This window comes from Primulina huaijiensis, chromosome 6 (assembly GCF_012295235.1).
Source record: "Primulina huaijiensis isolate GDHJ02 chromosome 6, ASM1229523v2, whole genome shotgun sequence".
Taxonomy (NCBI): domain Eukaryota; kingdom Viridiplantae; phylum Streptophyta; class Magnoliopsida; order Lamiales; family Gesneriaceae; genus Primulina; species Primulina huaijiensis.
This window is the reverse complement of record NC_133311.1, coordinates 20684190-20707844: the sequence shown is the minus strand read 5'-3', so window position 1 is coordinate 20707844 and position 23655 is coordinate 20684190. Positions and strand designations below refer to the sequence as shown.

The following is a 23655-nucleotide window of genomic DNA, read 5'->3' as shown; positions in this document are numbered from 1 at the left end:
TAAATCAAAAGTAATCAATAAATAACATTTATCTCCCTTTATGATTTTTTTTTCAGGAAAAAAATTATATTAACGAATATATAAAACCAAAAATTTTAGAGTCAACTTCACGAAAAAAATAATAAAAGTTAGCTAAAAAGTAAAAATATATTTAACATAAACTTTTATTTAAAAAGTTGGCACTTAGTGCGGTCAACCCTAAGTTTTTTCTCTACATTTTTACCCTAATTTTTTTATATTTCACACTTAATTGCGTTATTTCACTTTTTAGAACCTACCAAGTAGTTCTGACTTCCCTCCCATCTTAGTAAACACAGCATTTTTTTTTTTTGAAATAGCGGTTTAACCTGTCGAATCGAGTAAATAACAAAATTATGTATATAAGAAATAATTAAATTATAAAAAGAATGTGAACGGGTTTTTAACCCGTGCATGATCGGTCCGACCGATTCTTGACTGGTTTTAACCGATAAAATAGTTTATGGGTGTCGTCCAATCCGGACCCATGACCGGTTTCAAGTCGAACCGGTCTCATTGGCCGGTCATGTATAGTTCTAAAAACAACTCTATTAGGGAGGATTCGTCATCCCTCACTTGACGAAAAGAGTTACAAAATTTGCTGGCATAATTTTTTTTCTAACCAACGTTATGCAATCTAAAATTTTCAATGTTTGATGTACCACTTACAGAAAGTTATGTTATAATTAAAATCATTATTCGTATCAAATTGTTTTTCTCTTGTTGGGAAGCCATTGACCACTATAATGGAAAAGAAGAAGTTTCAGACGTGTTGGGCATGAGTCGATGGACTGTGTGAAGTTTGAGCTCAAAGTTTAAGTTTAAATCTCACAAAAAATATTCTTCATTTGGGTCTGTCTTCAGTCTTCTGGTAGATTACAAGGTGTGTGTGATATTTGTAGACTACTGCACATATCCGACGTATACCTAGTGGAAAAAAAATGAAAAAGAAGATTTGAACGTGATTGTTTACATAGAATAAATCACAGTATGAAGCACTAAAAACACATAGGTCTTGATGTTACATTTTGATGCAATAAAAACACTATTTTCCGCTTTGTGGCCCTTTTGGATTGTCATCTTATTTAGTGGATTACAAAGGAGATTCAACACTTACCTTTTTAGGATTTAAATCGGCTGTTTTTAACAAAGTGAATGATCACAGCATAAACTTGGGATCTGCTTGCTTTTCAACTGAGCACTTTCTTTATCCATTTCTGAACCGTCCAAATATTTGGGATATATATATATATTGTCACACTTGGAACAATAACTACTCCGACCCACTATGCAAAGACGGTGGCAAACCTAAGAATTCAGCTGTTTTTTATGCATAAAATTGTAAATATGTCGCACTAAAAAGGCAGCACTTGAGTCCACCTTGTTGGAACTGCATCAGAGAATATTAAGGTATGTTTTTTAAAGTAAATGAGACTATATTTTTGGTGCGGTCTCGAGTTATTTTATTTTTATTTTTAACACTGGTCTCTAGTTTTTTTAAAGTAATGGAAACAGTAAAGATGCCAATCATGAAGAGCAGGAAAACCATACCACCCCACTATTAAAATGGTTTTCTTGTAATTTGATTCTTCTATACTGTGTGATATATGATGGATGTATCAGATATTTTGTGACAATCTGTATTCTAAAATGATAAAATTTATATGAAACAAACAAAGCATATCGCATATCTTTGGAGACGATTCCCTTTGATGCAGTGACAGGCTCATCTTTTTCATCCCTTTCTTTTTATGTTGGCTGATGGCAAAGATGGTGGACCATTAGGTGAGGCCTATTTATTTTTTTTATTTTTATTTTTAAAAAGAACATGATATATTGATGCTTGTAACACATCAATAGCCAAAATCAAATTTAAATGTTCATGACTCGATTCATTTGTTTTTATTCCAGGGAAAATATCAACAATGCACAGGCCAATACACAACCTAAAAAGGTCCAATTTTTTTAAGGCTGCTTTATGTAATGGAGAATAAAAGACACGCATGTTAAGAGTGGAGAAACTATTAATATGACACAGAATTCCATTATAGCATCACGAAGTTTCAAAAAAGGCTCCTCAAAATGCTTCAGAAAAGTTATTTGCACGTATTCTTGGCTCTGTAGAAGCGAGATGGTGCTCAGTTAATTTACAAAACGAGTAAAATTACATACGGGAGTCCAAAATTGGAGAGAATGAGATAATGGTAAACATCACATTGATTTGAAAATTTGTTCATTCGAAAGGATTACATCATACCATGGGAGGCACTTGAAAGTTTCAACATTAAAGAATAAATAAGTATTCCCTAATTATTCAGCTAACATAAATGGAGAAAAGACGAAATCTCCAAAAATGGGTATTGTGCACTTCGTAGTGTCACAACTCTAGACCTTAATAATTAATATTTAAGTGAAGAGAGAGAGACCGAATTTCTCATTAGAAAACCCAACACAGATGCCTGGACACCGTCCGTTACTTTTCAGTGCAGATGTAGATTTGGCTGTTTAGATGAGGAACAATTGTTTCCACTTGCTAGATATCGCATCCATAGCTGCTTGCAAGAAGTTCGTCTGGAGAGTAAAAAATTACATGTTTATTGGTGAAGGTAAAAAATTAATAATGAGTTGCCTGTGATAAATAACCGAACAATAAACAGCCATGAGAATTCCCGAGCACGGCCTAGAAAATAAAATGATTTGAAAAAGAATGCAAGTCGGGCATTCTCTAGTCATCAGAGGTGTTAGGCGCAATAAGGCGCATAAGTTCTGGCACTTAAGCTATAATACTTAATCAGAGGAACGCTCAAGACATGCCTCGAGCCTTAAGGCGTACCAAGGACCAGCTTCAGGACAAAGGCAATGCGCCCAAAAGAGGAGTGTGCTTTGACTCGCCCCTAGTGAAAGAACTGTGGCTTAAACCTATACACACGGCTTATGGATTTGTAATAAATATGAGACATCATACTTAATTGGAGGTTTTTTGGTCTTTAAGACTAAAAAAATTACCAATATTTAAATACGAAACCTCTAGGAATAAGAAAAAATGATGAGAAAGTAAAAGGTGTTCCACCGAGTAATAGGTAGAGACCCTACCATGTAAACTTCGAGTTTCTAAATAGCTTCAATCACCAACTTCCGCAGCTTCTCTTTCTTTTCTGTCTTTAAGGGTATTACTTTTTCTGGCTTCTCGATTCCTTGTATATCTGTTATCCTTAACTTGGTCAACTCCTGAAATTTTCCAAGGAAAAAAGGTCGGAGATTTTTACTAACAAAAATCAACTACAAGTTCCGAGCACTGCATTTAAGAAAAATCACGACAAAAGTAGTGAGGAAACATAAACCCATCAAGATTTAGCTTAAGAATCTATCTAATATAAATCCCAATCCCAATTACCTGTCGATGACCTTTGGTTCTCCTATAATTTTTCCTTCTATTTTTCTTGAAAATAATCACTTTTGCATCTAATGCCTGCATGATAAAAGAAACATTAGAAATTAAACTTCTAGAATAAAAATCCAAGATGATGTAAAAATGATGAGTGGTTAGATATCAGAAGCAGCAGCTAACGAGTAAATATAATATAGAATTTCTTACATGCTCCTCGACAACAGCATGAACCGCTGCATCAGGCAAAACGGGCCGGCCAATAATCGTCTGACACTTTGAGCCTAACATAAGAACCTTATTGAGAATCAACTGCAAGAACATGGTAATAAAAGAACAAAAATTAATTCAACTGAAACTACAACTACTTCAAGCAATTAATTAGTGCTGATCACTTAATATCTAGATGAATGAAGTCAAACCGAGGTCCTGAATTGGATATATTTTCCGGCAGAAAAATATAGATCATCGCTAACATCAGCACAAAAGGCAAGCAAAAGCATTACGGATCTCCAAACAAAACAACTTGAAAAATGAGTAGAAATTTTGATACTTTGATCAACATAAAATACAAGTAATTTCATTTTAGTTTAAAATCATTTGAAACAATGGTTAACCATATAGACATGTCGAAACTTGTTATATAGAGGGAAAAGATTACAACATTTTTTTTCTAATTATATCATTAGCATAGTGGTAAAATATAGAAATCAAGAATGAAAGCAATATTTACAAGATATCATTTTCAATCCGATGCAAGTCCAGAATTTGTGCACAAAATTTAAATCCAAGATAATAAATAGAGTTTTTTTTCTGTGAATAGCCAGCCTGCAAGGATATGAGCACCATATTGTAGTTTTGCATGATGTAGTTTAACCAAGAAGCGGCAAACACGTTGATGCATGAAAAAGATTCACCTATTCACCTAATAACGAGGTTGCTGTGAGGTATAATGCAGTTAACACCTTATCAGACAAAGTTGTAACTTAATGCTGACAGAGGCTTCAGAGACCAGGGAACATAGGCTCAGACCAAATCGTGTTGGGCATGTTGACCTAATAACAGGCATGCCGTCCGCTCTCATATACCTTAGAATTCAGTATTTGAAAAACTCGACCTTGCAAGTAATGGGACAATCATAACCTTATCCTTTGACATTATAGCAGGTAGATCAACAACAATTCTGGCATATTTGTTGATAATACTCTGTACAGCACCACAAGCTTTCAAAATACAACACAAACCTTGTCATTGACATCACAGAACTTCAACCTCTCTGTGAAAATGCTATCCCCGTTGCTCACTTTAAACTGATGCGAGCCAATCTAAAATATTAGAAATCAAATGAGATTAATGGGAATAAAGATCTTTAAAAAAAAAGGGCTTGATTGGGCAAAAAAAAAATTTGATCAAGGTACTGTACACACATATCCATAACAGAAACGCTTAATTCAACACAGTAGTCAATAAACACAACATTTTCATGAAAAGGTACAGAGCTTCCTCAAGTTCCCAACTTTCAAAAGAAAACCAAGAGAAAAATATGAATGGACCTGAACAATGGCGAATATGGGTTCGTAAGGTTTGAAAACCAGGTCAGATTCCTGGAGCGGGCCCATAACTTTGTACCCAATTTCATCAGCCTCTCGTTCTTTATCCTCAGGCGATAAAAAAGCTTCCTCATCCCCAATTTCAGTTTCCTCTGCTTCATCGTTACTCTCATCAGTGTCTTCGTCATCATCCGTGGGCGTGGATGAGAAATACCGGGAAAACAGATAGCAGTGTGGAGAGGCAGAAAAATTTTCGCAAATGCGATTGATAGGCTTGGGGTTCTGGGTTTGGTGGAGGAAGTAGATTGAGGAAGGGGAACGGGTATGGGAAAGTGGGGTCAGAGTTTTAGATGACTGGAAATAACGGGTCAAGAATCGAAGGCAACGTCGATTTGCCATTGTTGTCACTTCCCCCCGGAGTTCTGTCGCAGGGTTTTGTGAATCTAGGTTTTAGTTACCACTTGAAATCGCACTTTCTATTAGCGCTTCTTCATACTTCTCCCCAAGAAAACCAGCATGGACCATGTATGATGCATTCCGACAAAAACCCATTAATATTTCAATTGAGCTGTTTTAAAAAAAGATTACTTAATTTGAGCTAAAGCTCAGTTTATATAATTTTGGAAGTCTGACGTAAATATTTAGATTGCCTCCAACTGTTTATGTTGACCAGCCAATTCTTGTTTTCGTAATTCGTGATTTTCATCTTTTAGTCTTCGAAATTTTGTTCATTAGATCTAATCTAGAATCTCCAAGCTTCTAATATTCAGTTTTGTTTAATTTATATATACAATAAAAAAATATGGATGCATGTAACAAAAAAATAAAAATGGCAACAAATGGAAATACAACTCTCAAAATTCCGAGTCAAAACTTTCGCTCCATGCTGGTATCCTTGATCGCACTTATGCTCTTCCGGTGGTGCTTAGACTTCCTATCTTTCCCACGCCCACTGGAAGCCTTCTTCACTGGAAAGCTTGCTAAAATCTCTGGGGAGGAGGTGTCCTTCATGTTTTCAATGGTTATGGAAGGTAGCGGCGGAGGATGACCGTGAGCAGGAGCATCGGGAGGCGGCGGGGGAGCCCAGTGCTCAAGCAAGTCTCTATGATATCCCTGCAACAATAAACCAGCCAAAAGGTTCCTGAGATCCATCTTTAGGCATCGGTATACACTTAATAACCCGCTTGATCCAATGAAACTAAGCTTATTTTTCTCTATGAAACTCTACTAAAGCAAACAATACAATAAACCTAGAGGCTAGAAGCTTTTGGAAGTTATTTGTGGGATATATAGCACCTTTTACCTGAATGATAAAGTTGCGTCTCTCGCAGTCCGGGAACATATCGATCGTATAATTAGTCTTCAACCAGATCTTATCCCTTACAGTGGCAAAACTAATCTGATCTCTGGGAGTAAATCTGTCCACCTCATTAAACCAGAGGCAAGTGAAGAGGTTGGAGATTGGAACGTGCTCCCGAACTATAACACATCCTTCAGGGACATCTGACCACAGCCAAACGAGTCATGTTCATGAAACATGTAATGACTGGACGACCACTGCTTAAAAAATAATGCAAGTATAGGGAATTAAATTGGTTAATCGGATAGTCCTACCACTAGTTATTGGGAATTTATCCGCAGAGAATGGGGTTAAGCCGTCCTTTTTATAAAACTCGATTTGGAAATCAATGGAAGCATTTTCATACTTCCCGGCAGCCTTGTTAGCTTCTGCTTCTACGAAAACATCAAAACGCCTATAATGCCTCGATATGGCAAAGCTAGCATTTTTCCTCCACAAAAACCTGGAATATTAGTAAAATAAATTTCAGTTCCAAATAAATAAACTACAGCAAAGAGACGGTGTTTCCACCCTCACCTAAGCAGGCGAGTTTTGTTATGTATACCAGTACCTTTCAAGAATTTGATACGGATCAACGACCAGTTCCAGTTTTGCATCAACCCATAGTGAATACCGGGCATTTGGGAAAAGTCGATGGAGAAGCAATTTTGGGATCTGCGGTAGCAAAGTAAGTCTCGGTTAAAAATAAGAGAAATCAACATGCAAAAACTACCTTTCCATTACGTCTTGGATCAGAATATGGTAAATTGTGCACCACTAGAATTCTCCACAGCCCAATTTTCTTGTCACTGCGAAGTTTACTAGAATTTTTTAGAAAAGCCTCCGTTTCTTCATCCACAAAAATATGAAAACAGGAATTTCGCCTGGTATATTCACTAATATTTTTTGGTTGTCGAATTATATCGAAGGCCCCTGATCAAGAAATAATTCCTTCATCAATTAACCAAATACTCTTACTTAAAAGGAAACAATACATAGGTAAGTAGGTACCAAATATTGCTGATGCAACAACCACCCCTTGGCAAGTTTCCATCTCAAGAAGGTCCGAATCAGCAACGTCAAAACCTGTCTGATGGCCAGGCTTCACTCCTCTGACAAACCTAAGACACATGCACCAAGCATCAGAGTTCGGGTAAGTTGAATGATGCAAAGAAAATAAATACACAAAAGTATTCGAGAAAACTGTTTCAGCCGATAACTATCATACCCACAGTGCACATTCATGGACTCCTTTACATTGAATGAATCACTTCTCTGTCTCAATGAAGGATACCCACCGAACTCAGAACCTCCAAATTCAGTTTTAGTTAAGTCGTCTTCTCGCACGTAAGTCAAACTTTTAAGCACCGGAGAGAAGGATGGCGCATTTGGCACAAGTGCAATAACATCTTCCATAGGAAGGTAGCAAACTGGGCATGCTGAAAAAGCAAACAGCAAGAAAATGCGCCAAAAAGGAAAACCTCAGTCATAACATGAACTAGTAAAAAATCATGCACATCCTGGTTACTAGTATTTTTGTACAGGAAAAAAAGAGAGAGCCCACAAAGCACAATGTTCTAACTCACGACGGGGTCCAGTCCTCTTTTTGTCCGCTGGTGGCGGAGGTAATGTAAAACTCTCGCATGGATTCCCAGGAGGAAGAGTATACCCAAGAAAATTTGGAGGTGCTGAAGGTGGAGGGGTTATATTTGCAATTTTCTCCATTTCCTTGAGTTTCGAAGAGAAAGTTCCGTTCATATTATCCTCCTCGAATATTGGCCTGGATTGAACATCAGTTCTCAGAATAATGGTTTCTCGAGTAACTTCACCTGAAAGCAACCACAAAGTGCAAAAATTAACTTCTCATAATAAACAGCCGGGCATTGGTCACATAATATAGGGAAGTTGTGGAGCTCATTGGGAAGTCCTCGTTTGACAATTAGCTTTTTATCTCTCACCACAAGGCTGCTAAACATTGTTTGAATGCGGTGTTAGAGCTTTAAAATCTTGGTTATACGCCTCATCATATGCTCCAGATCAATAAAATATATAATCAATCCCCTATTCCATCACCTTAATAAATGAAATCACTATGAGTAATGGTAAGCTTATGACCAAATTAAACAAAATCAAAACTAGAGTAGAAATTGTATCAAGCACAGTTTTCAAACTTGAGCAAACCAACCTTTGCCAACATACAACACCCATACGAAAACCACCGCGGAAACAATAGACAATAGCAGCATTCCAATCTTGTTTCGAGGGGCAAATTTGCAGATCCAGTGGAACAATTTATCCTTTTCCTTGAACATCTTGGCGGGCTTTCTTGATGATACAAGAGGTGTAGTTTGGATAGGCAATGACAACAAACTGTTCTGAATTTGCTGCTGCTGCAATGATCCATTACTTCCTGAAGATCGAAACTTCACCTCTCATTTCCCCTAATCCCACTTCCAAATTCAGGCAATGTATGTATACATAAAAACTATCACAAAAATTTTGAATCTTTATCCCTTTACCGCTATATGAATCCACTAATATCAATCCAAAAATGGGAAAAACCATAAATAAAGATTATAAGAGTCCGTATTCAACAGAGTACCGGTGATAATATAACTTGATGAGAAATGATACATTAATTAGCAGATAATTACATGGCCCAGATATTGAGTGTTGCCGGAGATTGAATCCTATATTGGTTGAAATCTATCAATCACAGGAGTATCTCTAATCCTGGAATGTTAGTGGTTCGATTCTTCCTAGATTGCATCAACTAATGCTGATGCAATAAATTAGTGGGAAAATACTACAGGCTAACGTGCGCATGCTTAAATAATAAATCTCGTATCAGTTTGACGATTAAATTGCTAATCGAATTATTATTCAGTGAGTTGCGAACGGACGTGCTACACGGCCGGTGGCGCATTTCAACTACTAGAATAAAAAAAACTAGAATTTCTATATGTTTAAATTGTTTGTCATATTTTATCATATATAAATAAATATAAAATAATTGATAATCTTAAAGTTTAATAGTATTCATATATATGTTATCCGATGCTCCATCAGGGCAGCCATATTAGATCTTGGTAAATTATTTATAAAAAATACATAAATTAATTATTAATCAGTTGTTAGACATATTCACATTATAACCCAAAAGGTGCAATTTATACACCTAATTAAATCCACACTACGTACTTTCATATTTTATCATCATTTATAATGGTTTAAGTAAAATAATATTTTATTCACCTAGAAATAAAATATAAATATCAAATTTCAATATTATACCACTAAATTATAATTAAAAAATTAATTTAATATTCTTCAAATCATTTTTTTATTAAAATTTAATGCTTCACGTGTGAAGGAATACTAGTTAATTGGAATGTAGGTATAGATTTTAAATTGCGGACTTAATTCATGGAAGTTAATCCATGGAAGCAAACTCCCTGCCGGTGTAAATATAGTATCTTGTAAAACCACCCTTAACCTTACAGCCCAACTCAAGGTCCGCTCCTCAATCCAAAAGAGGGGCCAAAGAAAGAGACGTTCTCAATGACTTTTGCAGAACCATGTCCGTATCTTGGAGCGAATTGGATGATCGGGCCGAGGGATGCCCTCGTCTTCCCCTTACTCTCCTTTCCTTAATATGAACTTTGAGTCATTAAAGCCTTTCTGACTAGGCCTGGCCCGCATTAGGTTAAAGATTTTTATCACAAAATTGACCGGTTAACGAATTTATATGAGTTTTTGTGCTATTGAGTATGTCTGTTGTAAGACGATCTTATGTATTTATATCTTTAAGAAGTGTTCATCTAGTCCACATTTGTAGATACTTTAACATAAAAAATTAATATATTTTTTCATGAGTTAAGTATGATCGAATATGAACCATATCAACTCGTCTACACTTATAGATCCATCTTATTCTAAACCCATGTTATTGTTAGCGTCAATGGTAGATGCGAGAAATGTGTGTAGATTTTCTTTTTTCCCCTCCCAGGATGCGCTCTTTATAAAACTATGTGATATAAATAACAAACATAGGAATGACGCAATTATCTAATATATTAATATTCGTTTATATTTTTTTTTGTTTGAGGATTAATTTTGATGGTATATTTGTTATGAAACAAGTCATTTGTGACAGATTTATAGCAACCAGGGACGAAAAAAAAAATGAAAGTGTAATCTCCCAAAGATTACCTCATGCGTAGGTACTTAATTTTCATATAATGTTCGTTGCAATAATTGCTCCTGATGGGTAGAATGATTGAAACATTTTGTTTAAATTACTAAAAAATTTAAAAGATTTGAGTTACACCATTACCATCAGTTATAGCTTTTGGTACACCGACAGGCACTCGGTCTTAGATATATTATATTATACAATATAAATAAGGTGAAAATGAAATTCATCATATATACCAAAGAATATAGAATATTTTAAGTTGCATATTATATTTGAAATTATAAAATTATCCCAACTGCACTTTTAATTTTTTTTTTCAATTAAAACATATTTGAGGTAGTTTTATTATTTCAAATATAATGCATAACGTAATGTATACTAATCGTTGTATATATATCATAACTCAAGAATTATTTAGCATTTAGATTGATTGGCTACTTTATCCATTTTGTATGTATAAATATAATCCAGATACTTTTATTTTATATATTACAGATAATTGTAATATGATAAACTATCAGCGGGGATAGCTCAGTTGGGAGAGCGTCAGACTGAAGATCTGAAGGTCGCGTGTTCGATCCACGCTCACCGCATGATGTTTTTATTTTGTTTTGTGTTTTTTGTTGCTTTATTTTGGTTTGGGCTTTATGTGTACAGCCCAAAATTGATCTGTACAGCAGGTCAGCGGCCCACCTTAAATTTCCGAGTAATACAAATTTTTTATTTTTATTTTTATATTATCGAAACGTACATATAATGTCACATCGATCGATATGAACCTCGATTCAATCTATTTATCTATCTATTGCTTCAAGATATATATCTTAATTGTGTTTTATCACAAATTTGAGTAAAATACATAACCGGAATATACACTTTTAAAAATACAGTTTATTCGTGTACCCAAATGGAACACAATCGAATTACTCAAGTTCAAATTCACGGGGATAAAAAAAACAAAGAAAGGTTCAAATTCATGAATATCCATTCACACAGCTTCAACACCAGCAGGTCTATACAAATCCGCAAGACTTTCCTTAAGATCCACTGTTAGCAACGATACCCTCGGCCGCGCCACCCTACCGGCATATCCATTTTCCGGCCACAGTGGCCTTGCCACGGCGAACCGCTCACAAGTTTTAAGCCATTTAGCCTGCATGTATCGATGCTTTCGCCATGGTCCCATATGCTGTTTTTTCGCCTTCATGCATCTCTTGGCAGCGGTACATAAGATCTTTAACAATGCCAGAAGCCTTTCTATTTTTCCCACGAAAAATTCGGGCAGGGCTCCGACCAGCTTGTCATATTCCGGGTTTGCTAGGGCCATCTCGAACTCGGCCCGAAAGTTCAATTCAATGATCACCCTTAATTCCCCTTTCTTGGGGTTTGAAGTGTCAATTACATCCAAGAATGTGTGTTCACCTGCATAAACATCAACTCTTTTTCACGACAATTGTATAATTTGTTTTTCTAGTGAGATGGTTACTTTTTGCATAGCAAAATTTGAATAAAATTTAAAAGTTATTTTGTTAAAAAAATAGAGAAAATTAATATATTTATATTTGAAGCAATTGTAATTTATATTTTATTCGTACATTTTTATTCATTTAGTAACCTTTGCCAGTCAAAGTACTTTCCAATTATTCCCTAGCTACCATTTCTTCTTTATATTACCTGCTCTTCATAATAGGTTCGTTTTCTAACTAATCATCGTGCTAAGTGCTAACAACCATTTTATCTTTCATGATTACCTTAAAAAAATTTAGTGAATGCCTCACATGAGATCGTACATCAAGATGAGTGTCTCAGTTGTCAGCCAAATAAATAAAAAAAAAACACGATATTTTCGCAAATAATTTAATTTATAGTTGAAATAAGTTTAATTTACTATACTCCACGGATCGTAGCAAACTTTTTGCGAAACCTTTTGACTCAAGTCAATGAAAACTTTCCTAGCTAGATCAACATTTGTAAAGCTAGCTAAAACAGTGAGTATTATATAAAGTAAATTATAAATAAATCTTCAACAATATACTTCTATCTATGTTCCGTCTCTGTCAAATTAAAAATTTTTTTTTGCCATCTTTCATTTACAAAAAAAAAAAAAAAAAAAAAAAGTTTTTGCAATATCTGGCCCCACAATTATTTTTCTCGGATAAAATTCAGTACAAAACATTGAAAATCTGATATTAATATATGATTTTTAAGTACTGAAACATGTACAACAAATATTAATATTAATGTCATGTCTTTTTTCGGATGAAAATGAGTGTAAAATATTAAATATATGATACTAATATATCATATTCGAGTATAAAATATTTCAGATCTAGTACCAATGTATGATTTTTGAGTATACAAACATATATAACAAATATTGTTATTAATGACTTATATATATTTTTTTCATATGAAAATCTGTACAAAATATTGAAAATAGATGTTAAAATATGATATTTCAATATCAATAATTTTAGATATAATAATAATATAAAACAGTTAATACTTAAATATGGTATATTAATTCCAAATTTTCATGAACCTAGGGAGCGAAGAATCATTTTTTGTGTGAATAAGAGATGGAATTTTTTTTTTTTATCTAACAGATACTTAAGACAAATACAACTGGATTAGGATTTAAAAGCGTGTCTCCCTTTTACGTACCTGAGGGGATATGTTGTGAAGTTCTCCACTTGGACTTGCAAATTGCGCTGTTAAAGCCAGAACTTTGCAGGCGCCGGCAAACGACTTCCATGAGACATTTCCGGCAACCCTTCTGCTCCGGCATCCCGCAGGCGCAAACATTTCCGTCTTCCTGCGCTTCTTTCAACGCTTCCTTCACGATTTTTCTGATTCTTGACTCTAAACAACTCGTTCTAGATACTGTAGCCTGCAAAACAGCGCAAATTTACTCAACATTTCTTCAGCTTATCAAAATCAACTAAAGACTGGTGCATGGGCATATATAGATAAATAAGCTTATAAATTACTTGTAGAAGCTGGAGTTGTGTCTCCCATGAGTTCTTGTCATCATCTTTAGCATTTCCATTGATATTTTTATTTTCGTTTTCGTGGTCTTGTTCTTGTTCTTCTTTATCATCAAAGCTGGTGCTGATAGATGACAGTCTGTCGGATTCTTCGCTTAAAAACTCAAAAACTGTGTCGGATAAATTAATTCCAGGGTCTCCGGATAACTCAACCATCTCCCCGATTTCGTAACTTAGAATCCGATGGTTTATGCGAATTCTAGACATATCTCCGGCCCCGAACAGTGTACGTAATTTAGTTTTGTTGCTACCGAAAGACTCTTTCAGTTATCGCTATAACCTACATTCCCCAACTTGGGATGAGATGTTGGCATTAAATACAAGAGCGGTGTGCAGGCTCCGCATATTCTCACTTTTATGTATTATAATTATAATATAAATATATATAGGGAAAATGACGCATAGTTTATTTTTAAAGATATAATAAATGTTTAAAATGGTCCATGGAGACGATTATAATATATATTAGTTTTGATGGTAAAAATATATTTTTATTATCATAATATGTTGGGATAGTGATCATGCCACATCATACATAATTAATTATTTTAATAATATATTTTTTTAAAAAAATCTAAATATGATATAATAATAATAATAATGAAATAAAGATAGAAATATTGAATTAAAGTAATGATGTTATTGGAGATATAACATTAAAATGAAACAAGTTTATAAACAAGACCAATTTTCTTGGTTTGAGGACATTTTTTTTTTTGGAAAAATTTACTAGATGTCTGTTTTTTTAAATAATATTATTTCAACTTTTCACTTTGCTATTCCGCATAAAACAATTGAGATCATTCAGAAAAAAAAATCTCTAATTTTTGGAGTATAATGCAAAATTTTAGATGTAACAAAAAGGTCAATACATAAAATATATTTTGAAGCACAATATGTATGGCCATTGCATCGTTCATGATTCTCCACGTGGGTTTATCTTATTGGTGTCATTAATAGATTGGTTTAACATGTGGGACCAGACAGCCATGATCCACCTCGACCACGCTCGATCATTGAATCGGCTCTTAAACTTATGGATATACTCGAATATTCACATTTTAATTTTTTATTCGTAATATACTTTTTTTTGCTTTTGGCATCCGTATTAATTATTTTTTTTATTTCTACCGTTATAGCTTCTCTTATTATATTTTCAGCTTCATTTAAAATTTTGTTTGTATAAAGAATAATTCTAAATTTTCACATGGCCAAATACACAACGTTTCATGAAAAATTATATTAACTAGGCTTCATTTTATATTAATTGGAATAATTCATCGAATGTTTTCTTTAAGTGTAGAATTGAACCAACTTTGGATGAGAATTGAATTATGTCACATTGAAACATATTCTGAAAATCGATATTTGCGATCTTCTCTTTCAAATCTCTATCTACTTGTTTATATCTTTCGATTTATCCTACCAAGAGTGTCTCACACTCTAGAAGAGTTTTCCATCGTTGGAAAACTTTTTTTTTTAAAAAAAAAAAAAAAATTTTGAATTGATTGGACAAGGCACATCATTGTACGCGGCGACAGGCCCGTGGTAGTGCTCCAAACGAATATTTGATGTTCCCAAGTTTGCCACTGAATTTCGGCGTGTGTGGGAAAAGGACAATGGGCAATTTAGTCTTTTTACAGCTCGTCCAATCTATTCATTCAAAGTAGGAGCTAGGAATAAATGACAAGTTGTTGGGAAAACAAATATTCGGTTGGATTATTTTTATTCACATTATGCATAATTCAATTTATTTAGTGTCCCTACACATTATTGATTGTTAAAATCTATATTCTTTAGAAAAAATAAAAATAAATAATGTATGTAATGTTATTAAATATCCGTTCATAAAGTAGATAATAATGCATGGAGAAGTCGACTTTTGAAATTATTCGTGGGATCTATTTATTTACAAAACCATATATTATTCCTATAACATGATAAAATTTATTACATTCAATATATAATATATTTAATTGAGAGCAAGTAAAATAAACACGAATGTTAATATTTTTAGAAATTAATGGAAAACATTATATATGCTGTTGAATTCCAATTATTATTTTTATTATTTTTTATTTCTTAAAAAAAAACTTTAGAAAACGTTGTTTATCTACTTAGGCTTACTTCTTAATTAAATCTAAAGCGTAGGTAATTTGTTAGGATGGTTAGTTTGAGTTGCCGGACTCCTAAGAAATTAGGTAAGAAGAAAAGGAGAGAAACAAGAACCTGCAAAAATTTAAAAAAAAATTAAAAAAAACAAGCAAAATTTGACACAAGTTTACGGCATGGATTTATATTGAACATGTAATCAAGCCTTATCGACATCAATAAATGAATGCTGATCATTTGGATTTGCACCGACTAAAATGGATTTCGATCCCGTTTCAACCCGGAACCGCGACTCGACTCCGTAATGGAGTTTGATCAAGTTTAAGTCAATGCCATTTGGTATGAATGTTAAAAGCGTAACTAGAAAATATACGTTGAAAAATAATAATTTAAAGTACAGCCAAAGGTTTAATTTGCTATTCAAGTGTATAAAACTTAATGACAAATTTAAATAGAGAAAGAAAGCAGAAATTAATATTACTCAAAAAAAATCCGCTTGGTTGTAAATCGGGCAAGATTGTTAACCAAATCCGGTCCGCGGTCATTCGGGCTCACGGGTTAGACTTGAATCACGTGCTTGAAAGAAAGCATATTTTGAATTATAACCACTAGTTTGGGCTCAAGATGAACCGACATATATAGATGTAATAATTAAAACTGCTAAGATATAAGTTTCCTTTTAAATAAACTAGCATTTAGCAGCATCATGAACAATATCTTTTATAACCGATCACGAGAATATATAAGCCACATTTATATATGCATGTATCAATGAACATTGGGCTATTACCACACTTAAGGGATCTTCGATCTTCTCTCCATAATTTGAAGCATGTTGTTTTTCTGGCCAGTTACGATTTCTAGGAATAGCACACCAAAGCTAAATACATCCGATTTAACTGAAAGCTGGCCGTGCATTGCGTATTCTGGTGACATATACCCACTACAAAATACAATTTATTAGTATCTATATATATCTGGGAAATTCCATCATATAATTAAGCATGATCAAACATTAATATATATAATATATGTACTTGGGAAGAAGTTTTCCAGTCGGGGTTGAACCCATTTGGGGTGAAAGAGCCCATTGAGGCGTTGTAGAATCCGTTGTCAACGACGTTAATTGTAGATAAAGAAGAGACGAGTGTGTTAAAAGTTGATAGCATACGAACTACGTACTTATAACTATTCGTGTAATCGCCGTTGTTGGAGCTGCACCAAGGTTGCGCCGTACGTGCCATATCAGGCTAAAAGGTTTGAGAGAATCAAGAAAACGGAGGCGAGCAGCGAAATCATAACTCTGCATGTGAATTCAACAATACTAGCTATTACAGTGTCCTGCATTAATCAAACATAATTTGACGATAATGGAATACACAATTTGGCCATAAAACGGGGCAGCTTCTATTTTCCAACTTTTTTTTATTACGATTCCTGACTACTTTGAGGACTTGGAATTTACGAGTGTTGTGTGGGGAATGGATCGAGACAGGAGTGTATGACGACAATCGGGCACAATGGGGGAAGCTTCTCACATTAATTGACCATTTCAACACCAAAAAGAGAAAATTAAATGAAAAAAATAAATAAATCAATTCCATTCAAATTCCTCTTCTAAATTAATTTTTTAAGCAACGCAATGCGCTTCAAATCTTCAACTCTAAAAATTAAAATAATTTGATGTCTCAAGAAATCATTACGAATTAAATGCGATTTATAAATGTCGAGATTACGAATTATTAAATGCGACTTAAGCCTATAACGAGTGAAATGGAAAAAATAAAGACTTTGGGGGAGAAAAAAAAGTTGATATCATATTTCCGTCAAAATCCAAGTCTTTAATGGGACCAAAATTAATGTCCTAATAAATTTTTATGGCATTTTGTCATATTAAATCTATCCTTTTCTTACTGTCGTGCCTTTCCTACTCGGTAATATTTACGGGAAGTGTTATTTACGCTAAAAAAAATGTTAATAACACTCAAACTTATCTAATTAATTTTCTATTAGACGATATCACCCTTATAATATATTTAATTTCCTCATATAACAAATTTTTTAATTTATCTTGAAAACTAGAATACAATTTTCCTATTTTGTTTGCCATTCACTAATAAACGAGAGATACTTAATTGAAATTGAAATTGAAGAAGCATGTAGAAAAAATAAAAGCCAATGTGAAGATTGAGATTTTGTCCAGACTCAACACCAAAAACTAATTCAAGAGGAGAAGATTGTTCAAATCTATATATACAACTCTCAGAAATTTTATCTAACCGACGTGGGACAAATGGAAAACAAAATACGACATTCCTTATCAAATGTATTGTTTCGAATGCTCATCTTGGATAAAACTCAGTGACTGACATGTCATTTTTTGCATTACTTGAGTTATATCTATTGACCGTGGAGTACCTTGGCTCCAGAGGTAGTACCGGAGGCAAAGATGCAGTGAAGCTGCTAAGCATAAGAACAACAGAAGACATCGTTGGTCTGTCAACAGGATTATTTTGTACGCATAACAAACCGATATGAATGCATCTTAACATATCATGTATGGCACTCGAACTAGTCCTGAGCACAGGATCGATCAGATTCTCAGCCCCTCCTTGCCGCCAACTTTTCCATCCCTATGAAATACATTTTCCTCACCACTAGTTATGAAGCTATCATTAATGCACACAGCACAACATGCACATGTATGTCCCACTACGTACCTATGGGTATCAATGGATGGAGATTTGAGATTAAATGAAAATTAAAAGGGAATTTTTTTATAAATTCGTGTCCTATATATATATAATCAGAACTGTTGTAATACAAATCAAACAAAGATATTAACCCAAAAAATTACTTCAGCTAACCACTAATATTAGTAGATATATAGAATAGGATTTCGGCTTTCCTTGCTTACCTTATTTAAGAGGTCGTCCATATCCTCCCAATTTTGATATGATATATTTTTCTGACCGCTTACAATTTCGAGCACCAACACACCGAAGCTAAATACATCAGACTTGACAGAGAAATGTCCGTACCTCGCATATTCTGGTGACATGTATCCACTATAATAAGCATGTCGTTCGTTAGATGTTGAAGCAAGGAAAGACTTACAAGGCATAATCATTAATCCTCCATTTAAAAAAAACAAAACAAAACAAAACAAAACAATATGCTGCTAGCTAGTCAAGAGGGGACTCGATCTTGGCTGAGAATGAGTTGATTTCTAAATAAAAAATTTGAAAATTATATGTAGTTTTATAAAAATTAAAGATACTTAATTGAGTATTTGTCTATTTATAAAAAAACTATAGATAATGTGAGAAAATTACAAAAATCATCCCGTAACTTGGTTTGTGATGCAAATAATCAATTTTTTTTCTTTTTCCCTTTCGGGGTCTTTTTTTTTAAAAAAAATTGTGGGAGTGTTGATCTAACATCTAATATAGTAGAAATGACAACCCAAAATCCATTAACTCCGATTTTGGATCTCAGCCCTAGTACTGCTATCGTGAGAATACTTACTATGTTCCGACAATTCTATTGGTACGAGCTTGAGTTTCATCAGCGGCAAACAACCTCGCCTTGCCAAAGTCTGATATTTTGGGATTCATTTCACCATCTAATAGTATATTGTTGGCTTTAAGATCACGGTGAATTATTTTGAGTCGAGATTCTTCGTGCAAATACAGAAGTCCCCTAGCTATTCCTCCTATGATCTTGTATCGCTTCTCAGAGTCCAATTCATACGTTCTATCGGGTCTTTAATAATATGTAAGAAAAAAAAAAAAGACGTTAGAGCTCAAAAGTATTTAACTAATTAATTTTTTCAGGAAATAATATCGAAACATTACCAAATATATATCTGTCGAGACTGGCATTCTCAACAAACTCATAGACAAGAAGCCTCTCTCGGCCTTCAATGGAGAAACCCAAGAGTCTCACAAGATTCCGGTGTTGTAGTTTGGCCACTAGTAAAACTTCATTCTTGAATTCGATGTCACCTTGCCCAGAATCTATAGACAATCTTTTTACAGCAATATCACATCCGTTCGAAAGTTTACCCTATTATCAAATACTAACATATTAAAAAACCAGTCCAAACTAGCTATATCGGTGTCACCATGAATATTGGATGGATATTGTTGCAAACTACAAGAGTTTTTATGGAATCTATATGTTTGATTACCTTGTAAACAACACCAAATCCACCTTGCCCTAGTTTATTAGTATCTGAGAAACCATCTGTTGCAGCTTTGATCTCCGAAAAATCATATTGTAGAGATTCAGCAAAATTAATGTCATGTGTGGCTTCAAATTAAGAAGGGAACGTTTTAAAGAAGTTTCTACTAAAACCTGAGTGACAAGTTGGGGAAAAGATGAAAAACTTACACTCAAGTTCTTCCTTTTTCTGTTTTTTAGTTCTCTTTATCAACAGGATGCCAGCACATACAGCTAGTGTTATACACACAACGATTGAAACAACAACGACGATGATGATTTGAGTTCTACTGGCATCTTTTTCCCTGTAAAATTATAATATTTCAATCATTTTACAACTCCAACAAATTGAAGTTCTGAGTACGTATTATTTATTTTGAGAGGAATGCATGTCATTATCATATTTCGGCAGAGTATTGTTATAGGTAATATATATCATTGTTGGAGAGTTAATCTTAGGAAATCTCACGCACAAATCAATCAAGACTGGAAATCTATGAAAAAACATTTCTCATTCATTGAAAAAGAGAGAACAAAAGAACTAGAATCCAGATGAAAAAATTGGAAAAAAAATAATTTAATTTAAGAAGCATGATTTTGTATTATATATCATCTATTACCTGGTGGCATCGTTTGAGGTGCTGGTGATGATGGTGACGGTTGTAGTTGTGGTGTTATAGGCGTCAGTAATTCTTGAAGCCTGGTTTCATTGTAAAAAGGTATATCTTCATAACGAATATTGCAGCTAGGATGTAGTGCTCGACATCCTCTCCTTCTGTCACAAAATCTTGGAATGTCCACCGCAGCCCTTGTCAAACAATTACTGCAATCATCCTGAGACAAATCTGGGGTACACTGAACCAGCGAAAATACAGTCTGAAAATTGGCAGTAGTTCTATTCCCAGCTGCCACCTTGGAGAGGGATGTTGGATCTCGGTTTCTACACACCCAAACGTAGCGGAAGTTTTAAAATTTTTATTTTATTTTGACAATCAAAATATATTTGATTGGGATGGTGTTCTGAATCAAACATTAATAGGGCGTTATAAATTATACCTTTGTGAATTAAATCACTTGGCTCCAACTAATCCGATATCAACGGATTAGCTCTTGATGAATCCCTACGAACTTTCTTCGATGAACTCCTTGTTTGATCCTCCTATCAAGTCCACGACTAGATCGCTTGATCCTATTCTAAATTGCACTAGAAAATATGGAAGAGATTTTACGTATGAGAAAAATATTTGAGAGACGGCTCGGATTTCTTTCTCAAGAGAGGTGGCCGAATTTTTTTTTCTTTTTGGAAGAGTGATTCTCGAAAATATGGTGTTAGGAGGCTAGGATTTTGACTTCTCAAACCACTTTTATAATCAACCCATGATCTAATTATCATAATATAATAATTGGGCCCTTTAATTAACATTAATGGACTTGATTAATTAATTGAATTAGTCCAACTAATTTAATCAATTAATCAAAGTCCATTAATAATTTTAATTATTTAATATGTTAGACTTGTACTTTTACAAGCTCATTAAACATATTAACCACCATATTTAATTTATTAATTAATAAGCTCAACATTTGAGTTTAATAAATTAAATCATTTATAAATTCAACATTTGAATTTATTATTCAAATTATAAATTCAACTCCTTGAATTTATATCACCTCCAAAATTTAATATTTAATAAACTCAACATTTGAGTTCAATAAATTTAAATTCTCAAATTTTATAAATTCAACTCCTTGAATTTATTCTCTCAAAAATTAATTATCATAAATTCAATTCTTTGAATTTACTATATTATAATATAAATTCAATATCTTGAATTTATTCTCTCAACGTGAACAAACGATCCAGTACTTGTGTGACCCTCAATGGTTCAGGGATACAGCTAGCCGTGGGTTCACAACTCTTTGTGATTCAGGACATAATCTTTTATTCGGGCTTACCCTAGTTAGCCTCATTCTTTTCATCAACACCTTGATCAAGAATGTCAGAACTCATTTCTGATTGCACCCATCAGATCATGGTAAGAGCGTCTAGTAGCATCGCCCCATGATCCCCTAGGTATCACTGATAGTGCCTGCAAGAACCAGTCGATTATGATTAACGTACAGTACGGTCACTTCATCTCATATATCCCGATCGAATCTGCAACCATTGGTTCATCGAGGGTTGCATATTAATTCGATAACCATGTGATAACTATAATAGTGGCATCGTGTGTACTATTGGAGAACTCTTTCTCTAACGTACATCTCATACTCTGGCCAAAGATTTCATGCACTATTATTACATCAGATCACATAGGATATCCACACCCGTAGGTGAGCGGTGAATTCCCGACTACAATGCACTGGCTCCTATATGTGTCGCAACTATACCCAACCTCGCCACCTGATGACTCTCCTGGAGCCGGTAAACGAGTCAAAGCACAGCCCTAGCATATAGAGCCTCAGTGTTGTCCCGGGTCGTAAGGACTAATGGTGTACAATCATAACCACGGACTTATCCTCTCGATGAATGATAACCACTTGGAAAGTCCGAGGGAGGGTTGTTCGGTATAATCATCATATGACTACCCATCTGTATGTTTGGACATCTCTATGCCCTTACCAAGAAACGCAGTACACAACATCACAGATGCTAGTCTCGAGCTCAAGCGACCTTTATCCCTGTTTTAGGCGGCTGAATCGACTAGGAACGAATTTAGAATATGCAGTGTTTACAAATGAGTTTCAACATCGAATTACGATTCATTTGTATTAAAGCATAATCAAGGACTTTATCTATGCTGCTTGCATGGGTATACAGATAAAGTATAACGAAACCATTAAAAAGTAAATTATATTAAAATAAAGATTGTTTATTACACTTGAGTCAATAAATTCCCCAGACAACAGTTGGCTTACAGGGCATCTACTCTAATAAGTAAACCACCATATGCTGCTTGCCCACGAAGATTATCTAGCAACGTTCTAAGATCCGCCATAAATTGGTCCGGACTCGAGACATTCTGTATACTCCACACGTACACCGGTAGATCACCAGCCGTCAGGATCCCCAACATGGACTCATTAGAGTACCGTAACATGCAGAATTCATTCCACAGAACGGCTTGTTTTCTATTCGGACACCAGTTAGCTATCTCAATGGTGGCATTTGCAGTACAATTACGACATGTATTGAGCTGAACGTCCCCTCTACAAAGCACTTCCGCATATGCCGTATTAGGGGCCTGCCCCATCGTGGCTTTGTTGAATCCATTGTCATCGATACTTTGTGGCAGAGAAGAGAAGAGAAGAGGGCATCAAGATTAGACCTGAATGTGCTATTGCTCGTGTAATTGCCGGCTGTCCGGGCACCAATAAAATTGGTCTATGGCTGAGGCCAAACGGTTTGTGAGAATCAAGACAATGGAAGCCACCACGAGTCTGAATTTAACAAGCTTCATGATCTCCTCCATACATTTTTTGTTGGTAGATTCTCCCTTACCATCTTAAACTGGTTTGATTAATTGATTTTTCATCAATCTAGATGCATGCATGGCTGAAAGTTCCGTTTAATTGTCGCTTGCGTGTCCTCACATTCATGTAAGATAAATAAAATAAAAGGAAAAATATTATTATTATTTTATTTATGACTTAATGAAAGATATTATTATTATTATTATTATTATTTTATTTACCAAAGGAAAGATATTATTATTATTATTATTATTTTGACCAATTCATGGTCATAATTTGCTTGCTTTTGAAAATTTTACCAGAAAAGT

At 34.3% G+C, this 23655-nt stretch overlaps 3 protein-coding genes, 1 non-coding gene and 1 pseudogene across 4 annotated transcripts; 1 reads left to right on the top strand and 4 right to left on the bottom strand.

The window, feature by feature from the left end:
- Positions 1-451: 451 nt before the first annotated feature.
- LOC140978673 (large ribosomal subunit protein bL21m-like) lies at positions 452-5489 on the bottom strand. Its single transcript, XM_073443869.1, has 6 exons — positions 4957-5489; positions 4648-4728; positions 3614-3715; positions 3413-3487; positions 3112-3246; positions 452-945 (listed from the first exon to the last, which is right to left on the bottom strand). The coding sequence occupies exons 1-5, from the start codon at positions 5350-5352 to the stop codon at positions 3130-3132; spliced, it is 771 nt and encodes a 256-aa protein (XP_073299970.1). The 5' UTR covers positions 5353-5489; the 3' UTR covers positions 452-945; positions 3112-3129.
- A 212-nt stretch (positions 5490-5701) lies between these two features.
- Positions 5702-9098, bottom strand: LOC140978856 (probable hexosyltransferase MUCI70). Its single transcript, XM_073444094.1, has 9 exons — positions 8478-9098; positions 7879-8121; positions 7521-7731; positions 7304-7413; positions 7026-7225; positions 6864-6967; positions 6568-6755; positions 6257-6456; positions 5702-6066 (listed from the first exon to the last, which is right to left on the bottom strand). The coding sequence occupies exons 1-9, from the start codon at positions 8602-8604 to the stop codon at positions 5821-5823; spliced, it is 1629 nt and encodes a 542-aa protein (XP_073300195.1). The 5' UTR covers positions 8605-9098; the 3' UTR covers positions 5702-5820.
- A 1912-nt stretch (positions 9099-11010) lies between these two features.
- TRNAF-GAA (transfer RNA phenylalanine (anticodon GAA)) lies at positions 11011-11083 on the top strand. Its single transcript has one exon. It is a non-coding gene; the product is annotated as a tRNA-Phe (tRNA).
- A 196-nt stretch (positions 11084-11279) lies between these two features.
- LOC140978155 (uncharacterized) lies at positions 11280-13803 on the bottom strand. Its single transcript, XM_073442981.1, has 3 exons — positions 13481-13803; positions 13155-13380; positions 11280-11912 (listed from the first exon to the last, which is right to left on the bottom strand). The coding sequence occupies exons 1-3, from the start codon at positions 13742-13744 to the stop codon at positions 11479-11481; spliced, it is 924 nt and encodes a 307-aa protein (XP_073299082.1). The 5' UTR covers positions 13745-13803; the 3' UTR covers positions 11280-11478.
- Positions 13804-17943: 4140 nt separating this feature from the next.
- LOC140979177 (cysteine-rich receptor-like protein kinase 15) lies at positions 17944-23378 on the bottom strand (annotated as a pseudogene).
- Positions 23379-23655: the final 277 nt, after the last annotated feature.

Excerpts from the sequence above, each read along its gene's own strand:
- LOC140978673 (XM_073443869.1), bottom strand. The coding sequence starts at position 5,352 with ATGGCAAATCGACGTTGCCTTCGATTCTTGACCCGTTATTTCCAGTCA. Across the intron at positions 4,729-4,956 it reads CCATATTCGCCATTGTTCAG|ATTGGCTCGCATCAGTTTAA; the intron begins GTCCATTCATAT and ends CTAATATTTTAG. Across the intron at positions 3,247-3,412 it reads GAACCAAAGGTCATCGACAG|GAGTTGACCAAGTTAAGGAT; the intron begins GTAATTGGGATT and ends GGAAAATTTCAG.
- LOC140978856 (XM_073444094.1), bottom strand. The coding sequence starts at position 8,604 with ATGTTCAAGGAAAAGGATAAATTGTTCCACTGGATCTGCAAATTTGCC. Across the intron at positions 7,414-7,520 it reads TCCATGAATGTGCACTGTGG|GTTTGTCAGAGGAGTGAAGC; the intron begins GTATGATAGTTA and ends CATGTGTCTTAG. Across the intron at positions 6,756-6,863 it reads CCGTATCAAATTCTTGAAAG|GTTTTTGTGGAGGAAAAATG; the intron begins GTACTGGTATAC and ends CTAATATTCCAG.
- LOC140978155 (XM_073442981.1), bottom strand. The coding sequence starts at position 13,744 with ATGTCTAGAATTCGCATAAACCATCGGATTCTAAGTTACGAAATCGGG. Across the intron at positions 13,381-13,480 it reads CACAACTCCAGCTTCTACAA|GCTACAGTATCTAGAACGAG; the intron begins GTAATTTATAAG and ends GCTGTTTTGCAG. Across the intron at positions 11,913-13,154 it reads TTCACAACATATCCCCTCAG|GTGAACACACATTCTTGGAT; the intron begins GTACGTAAAAGG and ends ATGTTTATGCAG.